At 37.7% G+C, this 22,718-nt stretch overlaps 1 protein-coding gene across 1 annotated transcript in view; it reads right to left on the bottom strand.

Moving 5' to 3' along the window:
• LOC306868928 (transmembrane protein 104-like) overlaps positions 1 to 22,718 on the bottom strand; it is a 56,742-nt gene that overhangs the window by 8,354 nt on the left and 25,670 nt on the right. Inside the window, exon 9 of the mRNA XM_079415405.1 lies at positions 9,768 to 9,861. Coding sequence (XP_079271531.1) covers positions 9,768 to 9,861 — 94 coding nt within the window. The remainder of the gene's footprint in view (positions 1 to 9,767; positions 9,862 to 22,718) is intronic.

Here is a 22,718-nt window from a genome sequence, read left to right as displayed (position 1 = left end):
CAAAACACATACACACATACACACATACTAGGGGTGGCACGGTTCGCGGAAAAAAACCGAACCGCACGGTTCTCCACACACGGTTCGGCACGCGCTAGGACCGTGGTTCAACTGAATTCTGACAACGCATGTGGTTTGTTATAAATAACACGTAAAACAAATAGGGTTCGGCTAATGTATGTTTCTGTTAATGGATGCGCATTCTGGCTTCCCAGTACATTATAACAACAGCGTTGAGAAGGAAAAAAATAAAAATAAGTGGACAAATCATTCACTCTTGTTCAATGCGAGTGCCGTATGCTGGAATATGAGCATTTATTCCGTCATCACCCGGTGCTGATAGCGCGCGCACAGGTGAGACCTGAACAGCACACGTTGATATCGGTGTTTAGACTAAAGTCATGTAAGCTTTGCCAGCTCAAATATTTAAGAGCCAGAGGACGCGAGCTCGCGCGCGCAGTGAGAAGATTTGTGCGTGCGCTCATCAGAAGCGCACAAACCTGCGCCTCAGAACGCGCGCAAATATGAAGCTCTCTCTGAAGTATTGTGTTTTAATGGATAAATTCACACAAAATTCTGTCAAAATGCCCGTCTTGGTAAGTATCCTATAGCAGACATAGCCGGCTGGGCGTACAGTATCAGTGCTTTCTCTTAAAGTGACAGTTAATATTAAATAAACAGCAACAACAAAGAAATCACTCACTGCTCTTGATTGAATCGCTTTTGTAACTTTAATAAAGAGTAATCTTTAATTTATACAGTCAAATATGCAATGCTGTTTTACCTTTGATTACTTTAATCGTACTTCAATTTCTGTACCTAAAAAACCCCCTGAAAATCACTGATATTTTATTTGTATCTTTACTCTATTGTATTTTTATTTGTGCAGTTGCTTGTAGTTAAAGGTCTGCTTTTATTTGTGTACACTCACAATGAAAACAAAACAGATTTTATATATATATAACATGTAATAATATTTAGCATTTTCACATCAAAATAAAAGAAACTGAGCAAAGTAGATGTCTTTTTTTTTCCCTGTTGTACCGAAATTGTATCGAACCGTGACCCCCGAACCGAGGTACGTACCGAACCGTGACATCTGTGTACCGTGCCACACACACACACACACACACACACACACACACACACACATACATACATACATCTAAAGGATTATTAGGAACACCTGTTCAATTTCTCATTAATGCAATTATCTAATCCACCAATCACATGGCAGTTGCTTCAATGCATTTAGGGGTGTGGTCCTGGTCAAGACAATCTCCTGAACTCCAAACTGAATGTCAGAATGGGAAAGAAAGGTGATTTAAGCAATTTTGAGCGTGGCATGGTTGTTGGTGCCAGACGGGCCGGTCTGAGTATTTCACAATCTGCTCAGTTACTGGGATTTTCACACACAACCATTTCTAGGGTTTACAAAGAATGGTGTGAAAAGGGAAAAACATCCAGTATGCGGCAGTCCTGTGGGCGAAAATGCCTTGTTGATGCTAGAGGTCAGAGGAGAATGGGCCGACTGATTCAAGCTGATAGAAGAGCAACTTTGACTGAAATAACCACTCGTTACAACCGAGGTATGCAGCAAAGCATTTGTGAAGCCACAACACGCACAACCTTGAGGCGGATGGGCTACAGCAGCAGAAGACCCCACCGGGTACCACTCATCTCCACTACAAATAGGAAAAAGAGGCTACAATTTGCACGAGCTCACCAAAATTGGATGGTTGAAGACTGGAAAAATGTTGCCTGGTCTGATGAGTCTCGATTTCTGTTGAGACATTCAGATGGTAGAGTCAGAATTTGGCGTAAACAGAATGAGAACATGGATCCATCATGCCTTGTTACCACTGTGCAGGCTGGTGGTGGTGGTGTAATGGTGTGGGGGATGTTTTCTTGGCACACTTTAGGCCCCTTAGTGCCAATTGGGCATCGTTTAAATGCCACGGCCTACCTGAGCATTGTTTCTGACCATGTCCATCCCTTTACGACCACCATGTACCCATCCTCTGATGGCTACTTCCAGCAGGATAATGCACCATGTCACAAAGCTCGAATTATTTCAAATTGGTTTCTTGAACATGACGATGAGTTCTAAATGTACTAAAATGGCCCCCACAGTCACCAGATCTCAACCCAATAGAGCATCTTTGGGATGTGGTGGAACGGGAGCCCTGGATGTGCATCCCACAAATCTCCATCAACTGCAAGATGCTATCCTATCAATATGGGCCAACATTTCTAAAGAATGCTTTCAGCACCTTGTTGAATCAATGCCACGTAGAATTAAGGCAGTTCTGAAGGCGAAAGGGGGTCAAACACAGTATTAGTATGGTGTTCCTAATAATCCTTTAGGTGAATATATATATATATATATATATATATATATATATATATATATATATATATATATATATATATATATATATATATATATATATATATATATATATATATATATATATATATATATAAGCAAAACACCTTTATATAAATACATATGCATTATATACACTATATGTGCAGCAGTGTTTGGGGTAAAGCACTACAAGTATCGCAAGTTACATAATCAGACTACCAAGTAAAAAACAGAATCAGTATTCCTCAAAATGAAAAAAAAAACAAAACAGTCAAATGCTGTTATACAAAACTGCAATAAATAAATGTTAAATGATATATAATTTAATTTATGCATTTAATCCCATTTTATTAACCAGTGTCTTTGCTACTGATCTTCGATGATCTAATTCAACCATACTAAGCAAAAATGACACATTTGTGTTTCATTTTTGTTATTGCTGAAGTGTTGAACTTTATTCTCCTGCGACATATTCTTCATGCAATTTGTCTGAGCTGCACCCACTACTGTACAGACGTGAATTTACATTTCCTTTAGCCAGAGGTGTATTCATTTCACTTTTGTTGTGATAATGAATTAAAAAATTAACTCAAAAGTAATGCAACGCATTACTTTCCATAAAAAGTAACTAAGTAAAAATAATTTGTTACTTTTTTAGGGAGTAACGCAATATTGTAATGCATTATTTTTAAAAGTAACTTTCCCCAACACTGTTTAGCAGATGCTTTTATCCAAAGTGACTTAGTCTGCATTTAAATCATACATTTTTTTAGTTCATGCATTGCTTGGGAGTTGAACCCCAGATTGCGCAACAGACCAGTGACCTTGTTAGAGCTCAAACATTTGAGCTATAGGAACATATATAACGATGCAAATGAAATCCTGAACAACAGATTTTTTGAGTCTTCAGCATGTTGTTCTAGCACCATTAACAGTAATACAGTCTCTGAGGAGCATTCGGTAGCCCACCACAGCAATGCAACACGCAGTCATTAATCTCCAGTGAGCAATCACAAGCTCTTTGTCCGTTCCTCAACGTTCATGCTAAATATGAATTAAAGCGGCAAACTCACTGACTCATTTCGCTCTCCACGTCAAAAGCTGATAAATGTTCTATACTTCAGTGCTGAGAGGAGGTGATCCTTCCCATTTAAATTACCCCCGCAATAAAACTATCTTTAAATAATGCATGTGAAGACGCACAGCTTTGCATACAAGACGCCATATCTGTGTTCCTGGTAAACAAGGTGCTTCATGAAATTCATACAATTGACGATTGAGAGTCTATGGCTTTTGAGACTGCTGAGGTTTTATATCTGCGAGTAATAACACACAACAAGCAGCATTCATTCAAGTATGAGGATGCTGTGGTCGTTGAGCTAGTAATTGAGCTCAGTTTTCTGGTTGAGCAGAGAACGGCGCTGGTAGTAGATGACATCGAGGCTAAAACACAAAGTGGCTCCCCTGACGCCAACTGAACAGAACCCTACTTACCACATCTCGTTTGACACAGGAGCAGGCACAGTCTCTCCTTCTGTGCATTATGGGTGAACTGAGGCACACAAGGGACGTGCCTGCTTGTCCTGCTGTCTGCTATGAGTAATGCCTGAGAGCAGAGAGGATCATGGGAAAAAGCACAAGACAGGAAAGAGCGAATAAAAAGAGAAAAAGAAATGATAGGCGACTGGTCAACGTATTGGCATTGAGAAGTTCATGTCTGGTTCAAATCCAAAAACAGAAGACCGGCTGCACTAATGTATTGATAAGGGAATTTTGACAGCTTGGGTTTTGGTATGAAATAACAGTACTATATATGATTACTACATAATGGATGAAAGTTCAGTCAGCTGGTCAAAATAAAGCCTAAAAGGATGGCAAGGGTCTTGTATCACTTGAAAGGGGTTTATTTTGGGATGACTGCTTGAGTATATTCTCCATGTTATTACTAGACCACTTACCAAATAAATTAAATGGACATGAAATATTGATTTGAGATCAAATTATTGTATTACGTGGGATAAAAAGAAGCTGTGGAGTGATACGAGAGACATGAAACTAGCAGGGATATGTAGGAATTTAGTTGTTTGTCTGCTGAATGCAGTGATAGACCAATCAGAATCAAGTATTCCAAAGAGCCGAGTAATAAATAAACACTGATTTTCTTGTAACAATTTCAAGACTGTTTACAACATAAAAAAAAGTCACTTTATATTCAATGCAAATGTTTGGCATAATGTCTATGCAGAAAAATACTACAAACTAATACCATGCTTTATAATGAGAATTGGCTATCTGTTTTTTTCTCCTCAGGTATAAATACCAGTGCCTCAATCTATGGTAAAGCAAGTTCCATTAACACAGATGAGGCTGTTTTTTTTTTTATACTAATTAGAAACTGAGATAGTTTATGGATCACGCTGCGTATTAAATGTCCAAATGTTTGTTAATAGTAGCTATTCAAAAGGAACTAAAACCATAGAGTATTGCTGGATCACATTAAAAATTCAATCCAATCTAAAGCTTAGACAAGATTTTCATGTGTTTTATTTTTTGGCTTGTTTGTTTGTTTTGCCTGTGAATCAATTTGGTCCTGCCTGGAAGAATGATTAATAAGCACAGCTGGAAAACAACCTGTAAAGATAGTACCACTGCAGAATATATGAATAACTTTATAAAAAAAATCAACTGATTATTTTGAACTATTTATAAAAAAAAAAAAAAAAAAGAAAAAAGTTTGACATAATTTGATACTTCAATTAAGACAAATTTTGCAACTTTAAAATGAAAAAGTACATTTTAACATCATTATGAACATTAATATTTGAATATTAATTCACTAAATTAATAATATAACCGCACTAACGGTGAAGCTTTAAAAGTAACATTTGTATGGTTAATACCGTGTAACTTTTTATTTTTAATAATAATGATAAAATGCAGTAAGTTTGATAACAATTCAAGTTGCAAAGAGAGTTATGCAAGATATTTCAGGATAAAAAAAAAAAAAAAAAAAAAAAAAGATGTTTGAAAAGTGAATTTAAAGGTGTCATCGGATGCCCATTTTACACAAGTTAATATGATTCTTTAGGGTCTTAATGAAAAGTCTATAACATACATTGGTTAATAATTCTCAATGGTAGTGTAAAAAACACCTTTCCCCTGTGAAAATTATCTCTGTCTTCAGTACACTGATCTAGTCCATGTTTCTTTAAATCCTAGTGAGCTCTGCTGACTCCTCCCCTCTCTTCCGTGGAGTGACGAGCAGACCATAGATATGTGTAGATCCCTATTCAACCGCTCCAGATACGTTGACGCGTCAGCCATCTCGCATTCACCATAATAATCAATGAATATTCAAAGATATACAAGCGTATAACTTGCTGTTGTATAACACAGTCAATGCGCTCAAAGACTCGCAGACCGTTCCAAAAATGGCAGATGGCTTACGTATTGCGGCCCATAAAAACAGTCAAAAATGAGGAATCTAGGTATATATTTCTATGGAGCATACTAAACTTTAGCCGCAAAACTGGCTAACTAACACATTATTAGGAAAGGCGATTTGCAAAGATTCATAAAAACCATATACTCACTTCTTCTGTAGATGAAGCTCGATGACGAATGATTTGCGCGAACATAGACACATTTATGTAGATCGGGGATCGGCACATTCACTTAAAAGTGAAAGTAACGTTAATCCTCTGCCTTCAGCAGATGTTGGGAGTAACTGACGACTGCTATATTCATTATTACATCCAACAACTAAACACTTCAATCGCTTAATCAAAGACATCTTGTCCTCCCCTGCACCGGAGGCAGACAGCTCTCAGCTCACTCTGGACGAGTCTAAGGTAAGACGGTCTTGTCAATCAACTCTTGTGCGTGGGAGCGGTCTGTACAGAACTACGTCATTCTGACAGGAACCTCAGAACAGCCTGATTTGAGAAAGAGGATTTTAAAATAGGGATAAAAAAAAAAAAAAAAAAAACACTGGGTGGATTTTTAGCATTATAGGATGGATGTGTACACACACTTCCAACACACATTTATGTTCAAACAACTTGAAAAGTGAATTTTGCATCATACTAAATCATACTGTAGAATAAAAATGAGAAGAATGCATTATCAAATAAGTACTTCAGCTCTTTGGAGATTCAGAATAGATGAAGGAAAAAAACAGCAACAGAGAAAGATAAGGGCAGCACATACAAAAAGATGGGCACTTTGCTGCAGGGCACCCGTGATGTATTTCCACAAAAAAAAAAAAAAACTGCAATACAAAGCAAACAGCGGCAAACTAGACCAGTGATGTCTTTTTCACGATCGAGTGGAATCATACATAATACATACATGATGCAAATGACCCCACATTGATTCACACGGCTAATAGAGCAAGAATCCATTCTGGATAAACAGTCTGAGAAATAACAGCACTACTGTGAAGTTCATCACCTGCATTCAGCAGTATATGTTGCTGAAGCAAGCAGGATGAGCTACTTCACCCCTCAGGTTATATTGCCCTTAAATGGGCAGCGCATTAAAACACAGATGGCAGAAATATGGGCGCACATGCTAATCAGCAGATTTCTGTACTTTGTCTATACATTTCTTGATTCATAAATTTTAGAGTAATTGCTACACACTGCTGCATAGCAACACTTTCCACCACTCAACGTTACTGAAACCTACAGAGCTAGGACAACTGCCTCCATTTTTTGCCCCGTGGAGCTATTAGGAAACGTAGCGAACAGCCAATGACTCTCATTCACATCTCATTGTGAATCAATGAGACGAAGACCAGAGAAAGGTGAGCAAAAGGGCGTATGCTTGTTTCTCTCTGGGGTCGACGGTCATTTTTTTCCTTATCAGTGCAAAAGACACTAAAAATACTCTGTTGATTTTGGTCACACAAATAAGTCTTATACATCAATCGAAATTGTTAAGTGTCTACTTTTTGTTGTGTACACTCACAATTACAGCAAAACGTTGTGGTTTTGGGAAAAAAAAAAGAAAAACTCGGTGCGCTCTTTGTCTTCATCTCCGCGAACAGCTTTTTGAAACACGTCACTAAAATGAACTTAGCGAAAACTCAACACACAGACATGGGAGGTATATCTATAGAAAGCTTGACGTGTCTACTTTTAAATTAAGTAAGTCTTATCAAAAACAAACATTCTGTGATGAAGTAATCTGTATGAAACCAACACAATGTTCAGTCTGTCCTGTCTAACTCATTATTTCTAATGAGATCCCGCCCCCTCACGGCTCGCGCCGTTCATATGTAAACATCCACGTGAGCCGCAGGCACATGGAGACGCCCAACATAAACAGAGTGAGGAGGTCGTTCATCGCGGCTACTGTTAGTTTCTGCAAGAAGACGAGCTGAGTAAAGGCTGGATTTCCCTCAAAATAAGAACAAGAGTTCATCCAGAAGCGAAGATCGATCTGATGAGTAAGTAATGTTTAGATTTTATTTCTATAAAATCATACATACTAGGCTATATGACTATACAAAATCACAGTTGGGTTTTTCCCAAACAATAATTCCTGACTACAATGTTTGAAATGGAGTAAAACATTTTGAATATGATAGGCAATTCATTGTATTTAAATTTCTTACGGTGCGATGATGTTTTCATGCTCTATATAAAACAAAAGTAATATGAATGTACACTGTAACATGATGAACGAGTCTAAGTATGTTTAGAACATGCTTATTATTAATAGCCTACTCTGTTCAAAAATCGATTTTAATAACGGGCTAAACAATAATAATTAGTTTCTCAGATATAAAATATTTTTATTAAAAATTTTTTTACGATAGTACAAAGCATGCGTGAGTCTATGGCTACGAAACCTACATATTTACAGATGCTCCTGATATTAACATGCTCACAAATGTATTTTATTGAATCAGATACCTGCACCACAGAAGATGAATCCTGATGACTTTCTTCAAACTGTTTTCCTCAGAGCGCTGTACCAACATCAGATGTTCAACTACACTGATATTCTATGGTAAAACAAGATCCTTGACTACTGATTTTTTTTTTTCTTCTTGAATCCATGGAAAGTAGTAGAAACACTTAAATAACACGCGTATATATCAGGGATGATTTACTTGTTTCACTTGTTGAACAGAATCTGTTGCAGAAATGACTCAAAGTCTGTTCACATCTCTGTGGTTAGATCAGTGTGCACAATAATGTGTCTTTTGACCTTCATTATGTATGTTTTGATTATACTGTGTTGTAAATAAAATACAAATAATAAAAAAAAAAAAAATCTCCTCACATTCTCTCTTACCTGCCTCAAAGTCACAGTCACACTGATGGGCCATTAGGGACCATTAGGGGAGAGTCCTTTGTCTCTCAGGTGAGAATCACTTAATATATCGCCTTGCTTACAGTATCGCAATATATCGTATCGCAACCCTTGTATCGTGATACGCATCGTATCGTCAGATTCTTGCCAATACACAGCCCTAATTGTAGCACAGTTTTTGCGGAATACAAAAAAAAGTACATGTTGGTCAATAGTATGTTTTAAGTAGCTGAAATAAGCACAAATATCAGGGCATGTCAAAACATCTCAAGGGCTCCAAAATGACCTCAGACCCCAGAGGGTTAAAGGTCTATGAGCATTGCGAATGTGCGCCCAAGAATACATGTTTTTTGTACGTTTTACAGGTTCATTCACCACTGCATGCACATGGGAGGAGAAGCCACAATTCAGTGCGGCTGTGATTTGAGCGGCGGGTGAGGATCGGCGGTTTTATTTCGGGCCTGTCGTCTGGTAAGTGACTGCACAATCACGCCTGAGACTACCTGTCAGGCTGAAGTATGAGGGAGACAGAAGGCGGAGACATGGAGCGGGACGCATTTATGATTGACAGACCCTGGCTACACTGCAGAGGAGGGGAACAATGTACTAACCATGATGCCGTACCTTTAAGAGGCATATAAGTAAAAAAAAAAAAAAAAAAAAGTTTAATGGGGAAATGAAAAAAATAACAATGCACTTATACTTTACAGATAATTTAAGCTTCCACAAAACAGAGCTACTCGAAGAAACATTAACAAACCACCATATGTAATTTATTTTCTCCCTAAGGTAAATCTTGAATACTACAGCAGATTTTGTTTTAGGCTATATTGTGTTGCAAGCTACAATAAAAAATAAACTAAAATAAAATAAATTAAAATCTAAAATAAAAAATTGAAACAATTAAATTTATATAAATAAACATAAAATAAATAATCACCCATATATCAAAATTTAAAACAAAACCTTAAAACTAAATTAAAAACAAACCAAAAAAAAAAAAAAAAAACCTAAACCAAACCAAAAAACAAAACAAAAGCAAACAACAAAAACAAAAAAGTAAACAACTTACCAATCCATCTCATTAGAGAGGTAAGGATCTGGAGGTATTTGGTCTTCTGCGCATTGAAAAAGGTGAAGGGCCCCAAAAACAGTGTGAAGATTGCCTGAAATGAAGCAAAAATACAGAAAACAAGTCAATGAAAGCAAAAAGCAGTTTGAGTAATAGCAGTGTGCTGCAAGTCGGATACCAAGATAGATCTCCGTAAACATTGTGATATTTTGACCTAAATAACTACCAAATGTGGCACCTATTTCAGCCACAACTGAAGTGTATACATGGGGCACTGACGCGCAGGACTTCATGAATGATGAGTGTTCCAATTCTATGGAAATCTGTGGAGTTTTTTGGATGCAGACTCTATGCAAGTCTACTTTCATGGTGCACACATACTTTTATGTGCTTGTGTGAGCAGGTACATAGATTCATGACTCACTTCTAATGAACTGCACTGGGTTAAGTGTTGATGCCAGACTCTTTGATATGTATATTACAAAATTTTGCATCTCCACAGACAGCTGTAAGAAGTACTGGACCTCCCAGTCCCAGTGTGCTTGACCATGCAAGCAAAGCATTTACTCTGAATTTCCCACATAACCACTCACTATTAAAATCACACCTTTTGTGTTTTAAAGATTTCCCATCATGTTTGGCAAGAAGGCTCCTGTCCTAAATACATATAACTGTTCTAACAAGGCTAATGTCTCCTAACTGTGAAACCCATTTTAGGTGTGATCTTTCAACTTCCATTAAAATAAAACATTCCTGACCTGTTTTTTCTTGAAAGTAATCTCTAATCTGATTCAGCTGGCCTCTTCTGGTACATTATAGAAGCTATGACTCACTATTTTGCATATGGTGATTTTGTTTTCAGGCCACCAGCATACAGATATGTTTTCCAACACAGTTGAATAAAAATCTCTCCCTTTTCAATCACAATTAGACTAGGAATGTGAATTTAAGCAAACCGATCCAATTTTGGTGCCCTGTCGAGTAGACAGATTAATGGCAAAAAAGAGAGCTCAACATACTCCGCTAAATTGATGGATGTCTCTCATTAAAGAGTGAATTGTAAATCATCATGACACCATTCATACTTTATCTTGAGAGGTGAGGAGTGTCTTGGTTTTTGTAGTCAGATAGGATGAGAGTGAGATAACGGTCCATCATGATGCCTGAATGTCTGTCCTGATAAAAGAGCTGACAGAGAGGCTGACAAAAGCTAAAACCTGTAGGGACAAGACAAAAGAGCAGAAGGCTCCAAGCTCATGTGCGGTTCCTATAAAGGGTTGTAATGGGAAATGAAACAATATGGCAGAAGTTAAACAGTTACCAGGAAAAGGTTTGGACCTATGATAATTGAGGAGAGATACTGAAGAGAGGGACAAATGGGTGCTTTTCTCCATTTCAATTTTGCTCTGAAACTGGCAGCACATTGCCTAGATTTATGATTTCAGTTTGAATGGACGTTTTATACGGTATTACAGTTAGTCGATCTAAAACTGTGATTGTGCTTTAACAGCTGTCAACCATGTCAGCACAAAAATAAGTGGTCTGGACTTTTGCATATACATATTTATGTATGTGCGCAATTTTTTTTGTTTGGTTAAACCATTCCTTTAACAGCTAATGAACAGCTGCTATTAACTTTTGCCAAGTCATTATTTACACACACACATATACACATACATATTATATATACATACATATATATATACATATATATCAAATCAAATCAAATCACTTTTATTGTCACATCACCACAGCACGTGTGCCTTCGTGAGTGAAATTCTTGAGAGCGTGCTCCAGACACTGCAGAAACAATTTACATATAGACAATTTACATATAGACATTACCATACATACGTACAGACTTATACAGATGACAATGTGTAATATACACATACATATACTCAGTACACATAGTGTACTATTAGACAGACATACAGTTACCGATACAGACATACAGTTACCGATACAGACATACAGTTACCGATACAGTGATATACATATATATATATATATATACACATATATATATACATATATATATATATATACATATATTTATACATATATTTATACATATATATATACACACACACACACACACACACATATACATACACACACACACACACAGTCATGGCCAAAAATATCGGCACCCTTGGTAAATATGATCAAAGTGAAAATTAAGTTGCATTGTTAATCCTTTTGATCTTTTATTTTAAACATTCACAAAAATCTAACCTTTCATTGGATAAGAATTTAAACTGGGGGGAAATATCATTATGAAATAAATGTTTTTCTCTAATACACATTGGCCACAATTAAGAGCACCCATTTATTCAATACTTTTTGAAACCTCCATTTGCCAGTTTAACAGCTCCCCAGATTCCCAGTTCCATGTTGGTGGTGCTTCTTCTCTTCAGTTCACCTCACTCATTTTCTACAGGGTTCAGGTCAGAGGACTGGAATGGCCATAGCAGAAGCTTGGTTTTGTGCTCAGTGACCCATTTTTGTGTTGTTTTTGAGGTTTGTGTTTGGATTATTGTACGGTTGGAAGATCCATGGCCCATTATAAGATTTCTAACAGAGTCAGTCTCTTATTGATTTTTTTATCTGTTGGTATTTGATAGAATCCACAATGTCATGTCTAAACAAGATGTCCAGGACCTCCAGCAGAAATATAGGCCCACAACATCAAAGATACAACAGTATATTTCATTGTACACACATGGGGTACTTTTTATCCCTGTGTTCACCAAACGCATCTTGAGTGTTTGCTGCTAAAAAGCTCTTTTTTTTTTTAGTTTCATCTGACCATAGAAGCCAGTCCCATTTGAAGTTCCAGTCGTGTCTGATAACTGAATATGCTGGAGTTTGTTTTTGGATGAGCTAGGAGAATTTTTCATGAAACCCTCCCATACAACATGTGGGGATGTAGGTGCTGTTTGACAATTTTTTTAAAGGTTTTCTGACCCCGAGACTCAACTATTTTCTGCAACTCTCCAGCTGTGGTCTTTGAAGAGTCTTTGGCCACTCAAATTCTCCTCCTCACCGTGCATTAGGACGATATAGACATGTCCTCTTCCAGGCAGATTCATAACATTTTCTGTTGATTGGAAAATCTTAATTATTGCCCTGATGGTGGAAATGGGAATTTTCACTGCTCTAGCTCTTTTCTTAAAGCCACTTCACTAATTTGTGAAGCTCAATTATCTTTTGCTGCACATCAGAAATATATTCTTTGGTTTGTCTCATTGTGATGGATGAGTAAGTGAATTTAGGCTTTGTTTTCCCTCCTTTTTATATTTCTGTGAAACAGGAAGCCATGGCTGGATAATTTCATGTTCATAATGAACAAAATTGTGAATATGAAAGGGAATATTATACTCAATATACTTCAGAGATAATTTACTTCAGAGAGAATTTCTAGGGGTGCCAATAATTGTGTCCAATGTGTATTTGAGAAAAAAAAATATATTTCATAATGATATTTCCCCCCATTTTAAATTCTTATTCTCCAATGAAAGGTTAGATTTTTTTAAATAAAAGATCAAAAGGATTAACAATGCAGATTCATTTTCACAGCCTTATATATATATATATATAGAGGATTAAAAAAGGCAGAGCAACCAATAAGGCGAATAATACAAGAAATAAGCATCTCCACCTTGATGAATTCCCATAATGCATTGTTGTCAGCATGAGTTATCTTGAAATGCATGCCTGCATCACTCCCACCACACAAAAATATACAGCCAACCCCTTGTTCCACTATGGTTGGAAACACCCACAACCCTAACCATTTACTCCTGAGCAGAACTCCTACATCCCAGAATGGCCATAAAATACCAAATGTAATCTCACGTCAACACAAAATGAAACTGAAAACATAAACCCTGTAAAACAGCTCAGCTTTTTTTATGGGAGGCAATGTCTAAGCTAACCAATCTCAATTCTGATGGCCAGGCCTGCTGTAGCTCCTCATCTAAAGCCTGACTTATAACATATGTCGCAGTTTCCGATTTGAAAAAGGACGCTGGCAGAAAGGTTGGAAACTTGACAGGAGCTCGTCCACGCATGCCAGGAGGGCAGAGCGATAGTAACGGATTTCCATTCCCAGTCCCATTCCACGAGTGTTGCTGGTGCTGATAGTGAAAATGGTGCAACATTGGCACGCTGGTGCACAACGCATGCCAGAAAAGCACAACAGGAAGGAAGTCTGGCAATAGATTGGAGTGAGGGGAGAAATGGAGGGACAGGGCCAGGCAGAGAGGGCATCAGGGGAAGGAGAAAGAGCGAGAGCCGTGGGGTGCTTGGTGACTCAAGACATGACACAAAGAGAAACGGAGAGGCACTGTGACATACTGCACTTGTTATCAGAACACAGAGCTCATTAACACTAATAGCATAAAATAGCCATACATGAAACTCAAGCTATGGAAGTGTTAGCACTGTTTGCCAAGGCAAGCATCTCAAATACTACGGTTTATGCTTGGGGTTGAAGTTTTGCAAACTCTTTAGCCTGAAATCAAAGCACATTTTAATCAATGGCACGATTTAAAAAAAAAAAAAAAATGGCATAATATAATAGTAATGTATAATATTAATTGTAATGTAACAACTTGGTAGATGTTCCATAATAAAAGAAAAAAAAAAAAAAAAAAAAAAAAAAAAATTATATATATATATATATATATATATATATATATATATATATATATATATACACACACAAGATAAAAATAATTATGTAATATTTAATTATTTAATAATCATTTCAGATAAACCCAGATCATTCAATCATTTGTAAAATAGTAATTATTTCAAAAAGTATTGTTATAGAACATTATTACGAACTCATTATCACGAGTTGTGTTCAACCAAGTCTCGGTCTCTCACACAGAACAACCTCCTGGACAGTAACCAATCTGGCTTCAGAAGTGGACATTCGACCGGAACTGCCTTGCTTTCTGTTGTTGAAGCCCTAAGACTTGCAAGAGTGGCTTCCAAATCTTCATTATTTATCTTGCTGGATCTGTCTGCTGCTTTTGATACAGTCAACCATCAGACCCTCTTGTCAACCCTATTGAGAAAGGGCATCTCAGGAACCGCACTGCAGTGGTTTGAGTCTTACCTCTCTGATAGGTCCTTCAAAGTATCTTGGAGAGGTGAGGTATCCAAGTCGCAACATCTAGCTACTGGGGTGCCTCAGGGCTCAGTTCTTGGACCAATTCTCTTTTCTGTCTACATGGCATCACTAGGTTCTGTCATTCAGAAACATGGCTTTTCATATCACTGCTATGCTGATGACACTCAACTCTACCTCTCATTCCATCCTGATGATCCGACGATAGCTGCTCGCATCTCAGCGTGTCTAACAGGCATTTCTTGCTGGATGATGGACCATCACCTTCAACTCAACTTAGCTAAGACACAACTGCTTGTAGTTTCAGCTAACCCATCGCTTCATCACAATCTCACCTTCCAGTTAGGCTCATCAACCATAACTCCTTCAAAAACAGCCAGAAACCTTGGAGTTGTGATTGATGATAAGCTGAATTTCTCAGACCACATTGCTAAAACTGCCCGGTCCTGCAGATTTGCATTATACAATATTAAGAAGATCAGGCCCTTTCTCTCGGAACATGCAACACAACTCCTTGTTCAGGCTCTTGTTCTGTCCAGACTTGACTATTGCAATGCTCTCTTGGCAGGTCTTCCAGCCAATTCTATTAATCCAAAATGCCGCTGCAAGATTAATCTTTAATGAGACGAAAAGAACGCCTCTGTTCATCAATTTGCACTGGCTACCAATAGCTGCTCGCATTAAATTCAAGGCATTAATGTTTGCCTACAGAACCACCACTGGCTCTGTACCCCTTTACCTAAATTCATTACTTTAGACTTATATGCCCTCTAGAAGCTTGCGTTCTTCAAGTGAACGACGCATTATTGTACCATCCCAAAGACACACAAAAACACTTTCACGGACTTTTTCATTAACTGTTCCCATCTGGTGGAATGACCTGCCCAATTCAATCAGAGTAGCTGAATCCTTACCCATCTTCAAGAAACGGCTAAAAACTCATCTGTTCCATCTTTACTTGACCCTCTAACTCTAGCTCTCTCTATTATAATTTTATTTTATCTATATGTCTTTTTATATATAAAAAAAAATTAATTCATAATAATAATAATAATAATTATCTGTACTGCGTTAGGCTAACCAAGACTTGTAATAGCACTTGCACGTTGTTGATCTTTTGTTGGTTTTGATTGCTTCTTATGTCCTCATTTGTAAGTCGCTTTGGATAAAAGCGTCTGCTAAATGACTAAAAAGAAAAAAAAAAATTACATGAGTTGATTATGCATGTTTAATAGGCTAAGTAGTATTTTTTATATAATTATGTTAATAAAAAATGCACTAAGGAAACTGTGGCAGACATTACTTGCCAGTGCATTGTGGGAAAAACTGTATATTGTACATTTTGTTCAATCCTCTTGCCGAATATTTAATAATTTTAATATATCTTCCTTCAAAGGCAATATGCACATTTAATGCTGTTCTTATTACATTTTATCTTTCACAATAAACATCTTGTCGCAGGGTAAACACTGAGTCAATTTCCATGCTAATTTTGTCCTTCTTTTGCAGGCCAAAAATTGTGGTCACTGGGGCATTCTGACCGATTTGGGTATCATCTTTTGGGTGACTGTAATGTTCCTAAAGCAATATCAGATAACAAATTCAGCAATACCGAGCTCATCTAAACCCATCCCTTGACTGAAATGAGATAAGCCAAAAACATTAAATGAGAAAATGCAAAGGTGAATGGCTTGACGGAAAAGCAGGACTTGACTTATTGCATCAATATGACTGAAATGAAACCAACAGTCGATGACCGTTATCTGGTACCAGGGGATGGTGACACTGTCACGGCACAAGACGTTAAATTCAGGATAACAAATATCTGAGCAAGTGAGATATTGGTATTATGACTTGAGTTTCCTGTTTGGAAACAAAATATTTTTGTAAAAGTACATACCTCACCCTTACATGTATTGAACAAGGTGTGACTGCAAAAACCGCCCAATATATAAACCCTGTCAGCTTCTATTTGAAGTGTGTAGCGAGCAAAACCAGTATGGTTTTCTTCCTGATTACTTCCCTAACTTCAGACGTACCAAGTGTGGATGGCTCTAGAGGGCATTTGTGTCTCTAGGAAGGCCCATGTGGTGGCACAGAATTATAACTCAACTGACAGCAACATGCAAAACAGGGATTATATTTCCAATCCCCACAGTGTCAAGATCCCAGTGGCATTTGTCTCCACTGCTAATCTTTGTTAGACATTCTAGACAGGATCAACAAATGGAAAGCAGATACACTGCTATACATCAGCCAACAGAACAGCCAGACTAGAGAATAATGTTTAACTTGCACTCAAAACCATATACAATCAAAAACAATCTTAATTAACAACAATAATAGTAAACACATATGCACAGAAGAATGCCCAGGAGAACATTTAACTACAACACTCCTTATATGCTACATTACCTGAACGTCCCACAAACCTCTAACTTAAGAGTCTTGTAGTTGACCTCAGTGTAAAACAGGCTAATAAAACACCAGGCAGAATAAACCTGCTACGAAGCCAGTGTAAAAACTGTGAGCTAATACTGACTCCGTAATTGAGCTTTTTTCAGCTCATTGTATCTGTCAGGTGGCGTCATTAACCTCCATGGGCTGCAATAAGCAGTCACAATTAACAGCTCAATTAATGAATAAATGGATCAAAACAAATGCATTAAAGCAAGCAAACTAATTTTTTTAGTGCAACCACAGTTTGACCCATCCTTCAACAAGAAAAGCAATTAAGGCCTCATTTTGGTTTGGGGTAGGTATATTGGCACAAATGTAATATTGGATTGAAGCATAATACTTTAACTTCATGATATAACAAAAATAACTGATTAAAAACTCTCAAGAGTGTGCAATGAAACAAGCCTAAATCTTTTAAAAGCCACTCATGGCATGATCGGAAACTGATATCTTGCATGAACTGATACAAAATTAGCACAAATTAGAAACTTTCAGGCATCAGAACCGTGGTGCAGGAGTAAATCACGTTTAGCATAAGATACTCAGATCCCATAAGGGGACGATGGTTCAGGTTCTGGCTCATTCAGTCTCTGCCCAATCATTTCTGATGATCCAATAAAGTATCTGTGCAAACATTATATAAAAAGCTGGAAAAGATCTGGAAAGCTGAAAGCTGTCAAGAGAGATCTTTCTGCATATTGATCTTTACAATCATAGAAAGCACGAATATTCATATGTCCCAGTAGATTTCCAAATTAAGACAGGAAGTGTCATAAAATCAATGCTGTACATCTGAATCTTTGGAGAGGTCATTGGTTTTGTCTGCTTGAATCTTACAGTAGGAAAGGCCAAAAGACCAACGACTGTTTTTAGTCCTTGACATATTTTGGTTATTGGTCTCAATCCATGACAACATTTTCCAAAAAGACCTTTTCTTCACTTACAAAGCGAAAAAAAAAAAGATTTGTTGGGCAATTTCTTTCTCTTTTTGCTTACTAACAGACATGAAGCTTGTGTATTACATGAGTAACTAAACTTTCATTACATTTTAGCCGTAGCACAAACAAGTTTAATTGTTTGAAAAGCTCAAAACTAAGCCTAATAAATACCAATTAGCTTCCCAACTCAAGAGCCAGTTTCAAGGAAAATCTTGTAAATACGATTAATAAGTCTGTTGGAATGGGTGTAACCCTCCTCACTTTCATTCATATCACACAATCTGTATTTCTAATGGCCACAGAGCCAATAAATCACTATGGAAGAGCTTGTCGTGAGTCAGGCGGTGTTCATTAAGGCTGGACAGTTGCATTACTCCGCCATTCATGGGTCAACAGCTCTCTCCCAAAGGCCTTTCGTAAAAAAAAAATAATGTCTATATATTTTTAAAAAGAAACCATTCGTCCGTTAAGAGTCATTTACAGCATGATTACTCTGGCAACTGTGGTGTGAATCAAAGCCGAATCCTTTCTAAATCAGCGGGAGCCACTGAGGAGCAGGTCTAATTCTCATGACTTTGTAATACTGTGTCAAGTTCACCAAAGTACTTAGTTCTCTTGTAACCATACAGCTTTCTGTTTTGTCCAGTTCAACGAAAGCTAAATAGAGTAAAATCTTTTTCTTGCCAAGATCGGGGCTGACACAACTTCACACTACGTCACCATGTTAAGTCACAAGGACAGTCCCCCGGAGCAAGCAGGGGCTACGTGCCATAACCAAGGGCACAACAGAGATTTGCAAATGCAGGTTTTTAATATGCAACATGTTGGTTAGAAATCCAGACGTGCATCAACTAAGATTAACCACACATTAATCGAACAAAGAAAAAAAGAAAAGGAAAAGAAACCGGAAATGCAAAGGGAAAGGAAAAAAAGAAAAGAAAAGAAAAGGAGAAAATAACATCAAAAGAGAAGAAAAGGAAATAATAAAAAAAGGGTAAACGGAAAGATAAAATGTAATTGTATAGTCATACTTCAGATTCCTCCATTACTAACAGTTTGTGAACAGTCATTATATATAATATAAAAAATCTGCTTTGTTGATAGAAGGTTATGACAAACTTGAACCTTAAAAAAAAAAAATACAAAAAATAAATAACCCTTAAAGTTTTTGTATTCATAACTGGCAGTAGAGTGGGAAGTGTATGTCATTTTCTTTAAAAATACCATTCAGACCTTCCCTACTTTAGAGCAGTCAGGGAACTTGATATTTTTTAAAAGAAACTGAAAGGTCAGGGCTTGAAACTGTGACTGAAATACTAACTTAATATCTAGTCAATGATCCGTATCGATGTGATCCTCACATTTATTCCATTTGGTAAGTACTAAAGTAAAGCTGAAGTAAACATCCAAATCCACTGCCATCATCTCAAACCCTGTACTACAAATATATTTGTAAATTAAAATGCTCCTAAACAACAGTCTGAAACCCTTTCAAGCAACAAACATGAGGAATGAAGGTCAGACAAGTAGCTTGTGTGTTCAGTGTGACATACGCAAGGATGTTTTAATAATGAGACGTTGGGTTGTGCTTGTGGATTTCATTTCATGGAAATCACGTACAGCCTCGTCCTGACACCCACCGAGAAAGACCATTACATCATTCTGCGATGTCCTTGGACCAGATAACCAGCTTTTCCAACCCGAGAACAATATTGTACCCAGCAGGAAACTCTCTGTGAACATGCAAGCTGTTCAGTGGACTAAAGTTAAGCTTACAGAAATGGACTTATGGGAAATTAAAAGTAATTATAATAACGGGCTACAACAGAATAAGACAAAAGAGGACCTGGATGAACACTAGACACAAACTGGTGGTTGGGTGGTTACTTACAGGTCCAAGTCACTATTGGCGCTTTTCCACTGCATAGTATGGCACGGTACAGTTCAGTACGGCACACTTTTTTTTTGGGGGGGGGGGGGGGGGGGGGGGTTCCACTGGGTACAGTACCTGGTACTTTTTTTAGTACCACCTCGGCCGAGGTTCCAAGCAAGCCGTACTATTACCAAAACGTGATGTGTAAACTCTGCTGATCACTGATTGGCCGGAGAGAATCACGGTCACTGCCTACGTCATTGAACTTGCAGCACGAGACACAACAGACCCACTAGATTTAAATCAGGACAGCCAGTGAAGGATCGAATGCAACCGTTTTGAATGGGCGCGCCTTTTTTAACATTGTTGTTTCATTGTCTGTTGAGGAAGTACTGACGATCCTCTCGTGATAGCCGAGGAACAGATTCATCAAGAGCTTAATGGAGCGACGCGGAATTAAAAAGTTTTTCAGGACGACACGTGAATAATCCCGCCCACTCTAAAGCGGTACTAAACTGCAGTGGAAACACAACCCAAGCCGAACTGAGCCGTGTCATGCCATTCTGAGCCGAGCCGAGTCGTGCCACGCAGTGGAAAAGTGCCATATGATATTCTGTTCTCTTCCATGTAACACTGCTAATAACAAAACAAGACGCACTAAAGCATGGGACGACAGCTGTGGGATCCTAAACTACATTTGGGACATCAACTAGGCAATGTTTACAGCACTGTGACAGATCATCCTTGCATATCCTACAGAAGATATAAAGAGCTGTCAAGTGTGCTACAGACGTGGTATATCATGATCTTAACCCAAGGCCGAGTTTGTTTTATCTGCATTTACTTCCCTGTCGCTCTAAGTTTAACTGCCATATCTTTTCATAGTCCTCAGGACAACTTCTTCCCCGCTTGGCAAGAATCGGCAGTGTGACTGTGGGTCAGCCAGTGTTTGCACTGGCACGATGGTCCCACTGTGGATTAGAGAGAGGACTCTTCCCCTAATGGGCCACTGCTCAAACTCCTCGTCCTGCTGTGCTAATATCCACTAAACCATCTGTGTTGTCTTATTCCTGCAGAGCCATCTACACTCAGAGCTTTCTCAAAGAGAGCTGCAGATGCTCCTGATTCTTTCGAATCGCTCTCTCAGTAATTTGATGTCAAACACTGATTGTTCTGCAGCGCTGCTTCAAGTCGAACACACCTAATAACTACAGAGCATTAGCATCAGTGGTTCACGGCTCAATCGCGAGCTACTGTCATTACTGTTAGTTACTACATCCTACAGTTTGTTAGCTAGCTATGCCTTCGTCATGTACGGTTAGGGTTACAACAGTATGAGATTTTCACATTATGATAATCATCTCAGAAAATATCACGGTTTCACGATATATATTAAACAATAATTCTTATCAGTAACAATGACTCTTAAAAGAATAAGAACAAATTATTTGAGTGAACAAATCCTTTATTGCAACAAACTTGAAATCATTTTAATGAAAGTAAGCCTCCCTTCTGAGGAAAAAAAACAAACAAAAGCAATTACAAAATAAAGCCATAAGCCTTATGTATATCTATAATCACAATTTAACATTTTAATTAATGTTTTAAAATGTTATCAAATGAAAATTTAACAACTTATTTTTAGCAAAGTGCTGCACAACGGAGGTATTCTAAGTTAAAACATGGACAAACATGATATTCCTTAAAAGTTATGACAACAATAATAATATTCTTTAATTAATTTATTTAAACATTATTTTTAAAGTACATTGTACAATGCTGATTTATACACCTTTTTCTTCGCTTCTCCATGGAGGGCGCCATAGCGGTGAGTGACTTCCTGTAGGATGCTTCGAACTTCCGTTTAGTAATTGTCATCAGCTAGAGGACGTTGGTGGTAATGGCGAATCGTGGAGGCTCGGGGAAAGTTTGTGCGGTAAAAGGCTGTCACAACAGCTACAGAAAAATGAAAAACTTTCTCGATCAAGAGTGTTATGAACACAAGCAAACAATACGAGCAGAATGTCAGTGTCCAAGGCCATTTAAATTGCACAAGATGCCGTCCGACGACGAGAGTAAAAGACAATGGCTCGCAGCACTTAATTTGAAATGTCCCCCTCGTAACGTCAACGTATGCTCCTTCCACTTTGTGGACAGACAACCAACGACAGAAAATCCTCATCCCGAACTTTGGCTTGGATATGATCGTCCATTAAGAAAGAAGAGAAGACGACGAACGTGTCCGGACGAAGGTGAGACTATTCACTTAACGTACGTTATTTACACGCTAAAGTGCTATTGGGACTTCACAATTAACCTTAATCGAAATGCGTCTTTTCAGTAACGTTATGTCTGGACGACCAAGTTCTCATGATGTGTGCTTAAATGCTGAATAAAATTCTGGTTTCTTAAAGATGTTTAAGTATATTCGATAAGTAGCCTACATTCAATATATATTCAGAATGTAAACATAAATGTGTTATGAAAACAAAATGTTGTTGCAATGTTTTCATTGTCTGATTCTAATCGGAGTGAAG

This window comes from Barbus barbus (genome assembly GCF_936440315.1).
Source record: "Barbus barbus genome assembly, chromosome: 4".
NCBI lineage: Eukaryota > Metazoa > Chordata > Actinopteri > Cypriniformes > Cyprinidae > Barbus > Barbus barbus.
Note: the sequence above shows the minus strand (reverse complement) of the source record. Positions and strands in the feature narration are given on the sequence as shown.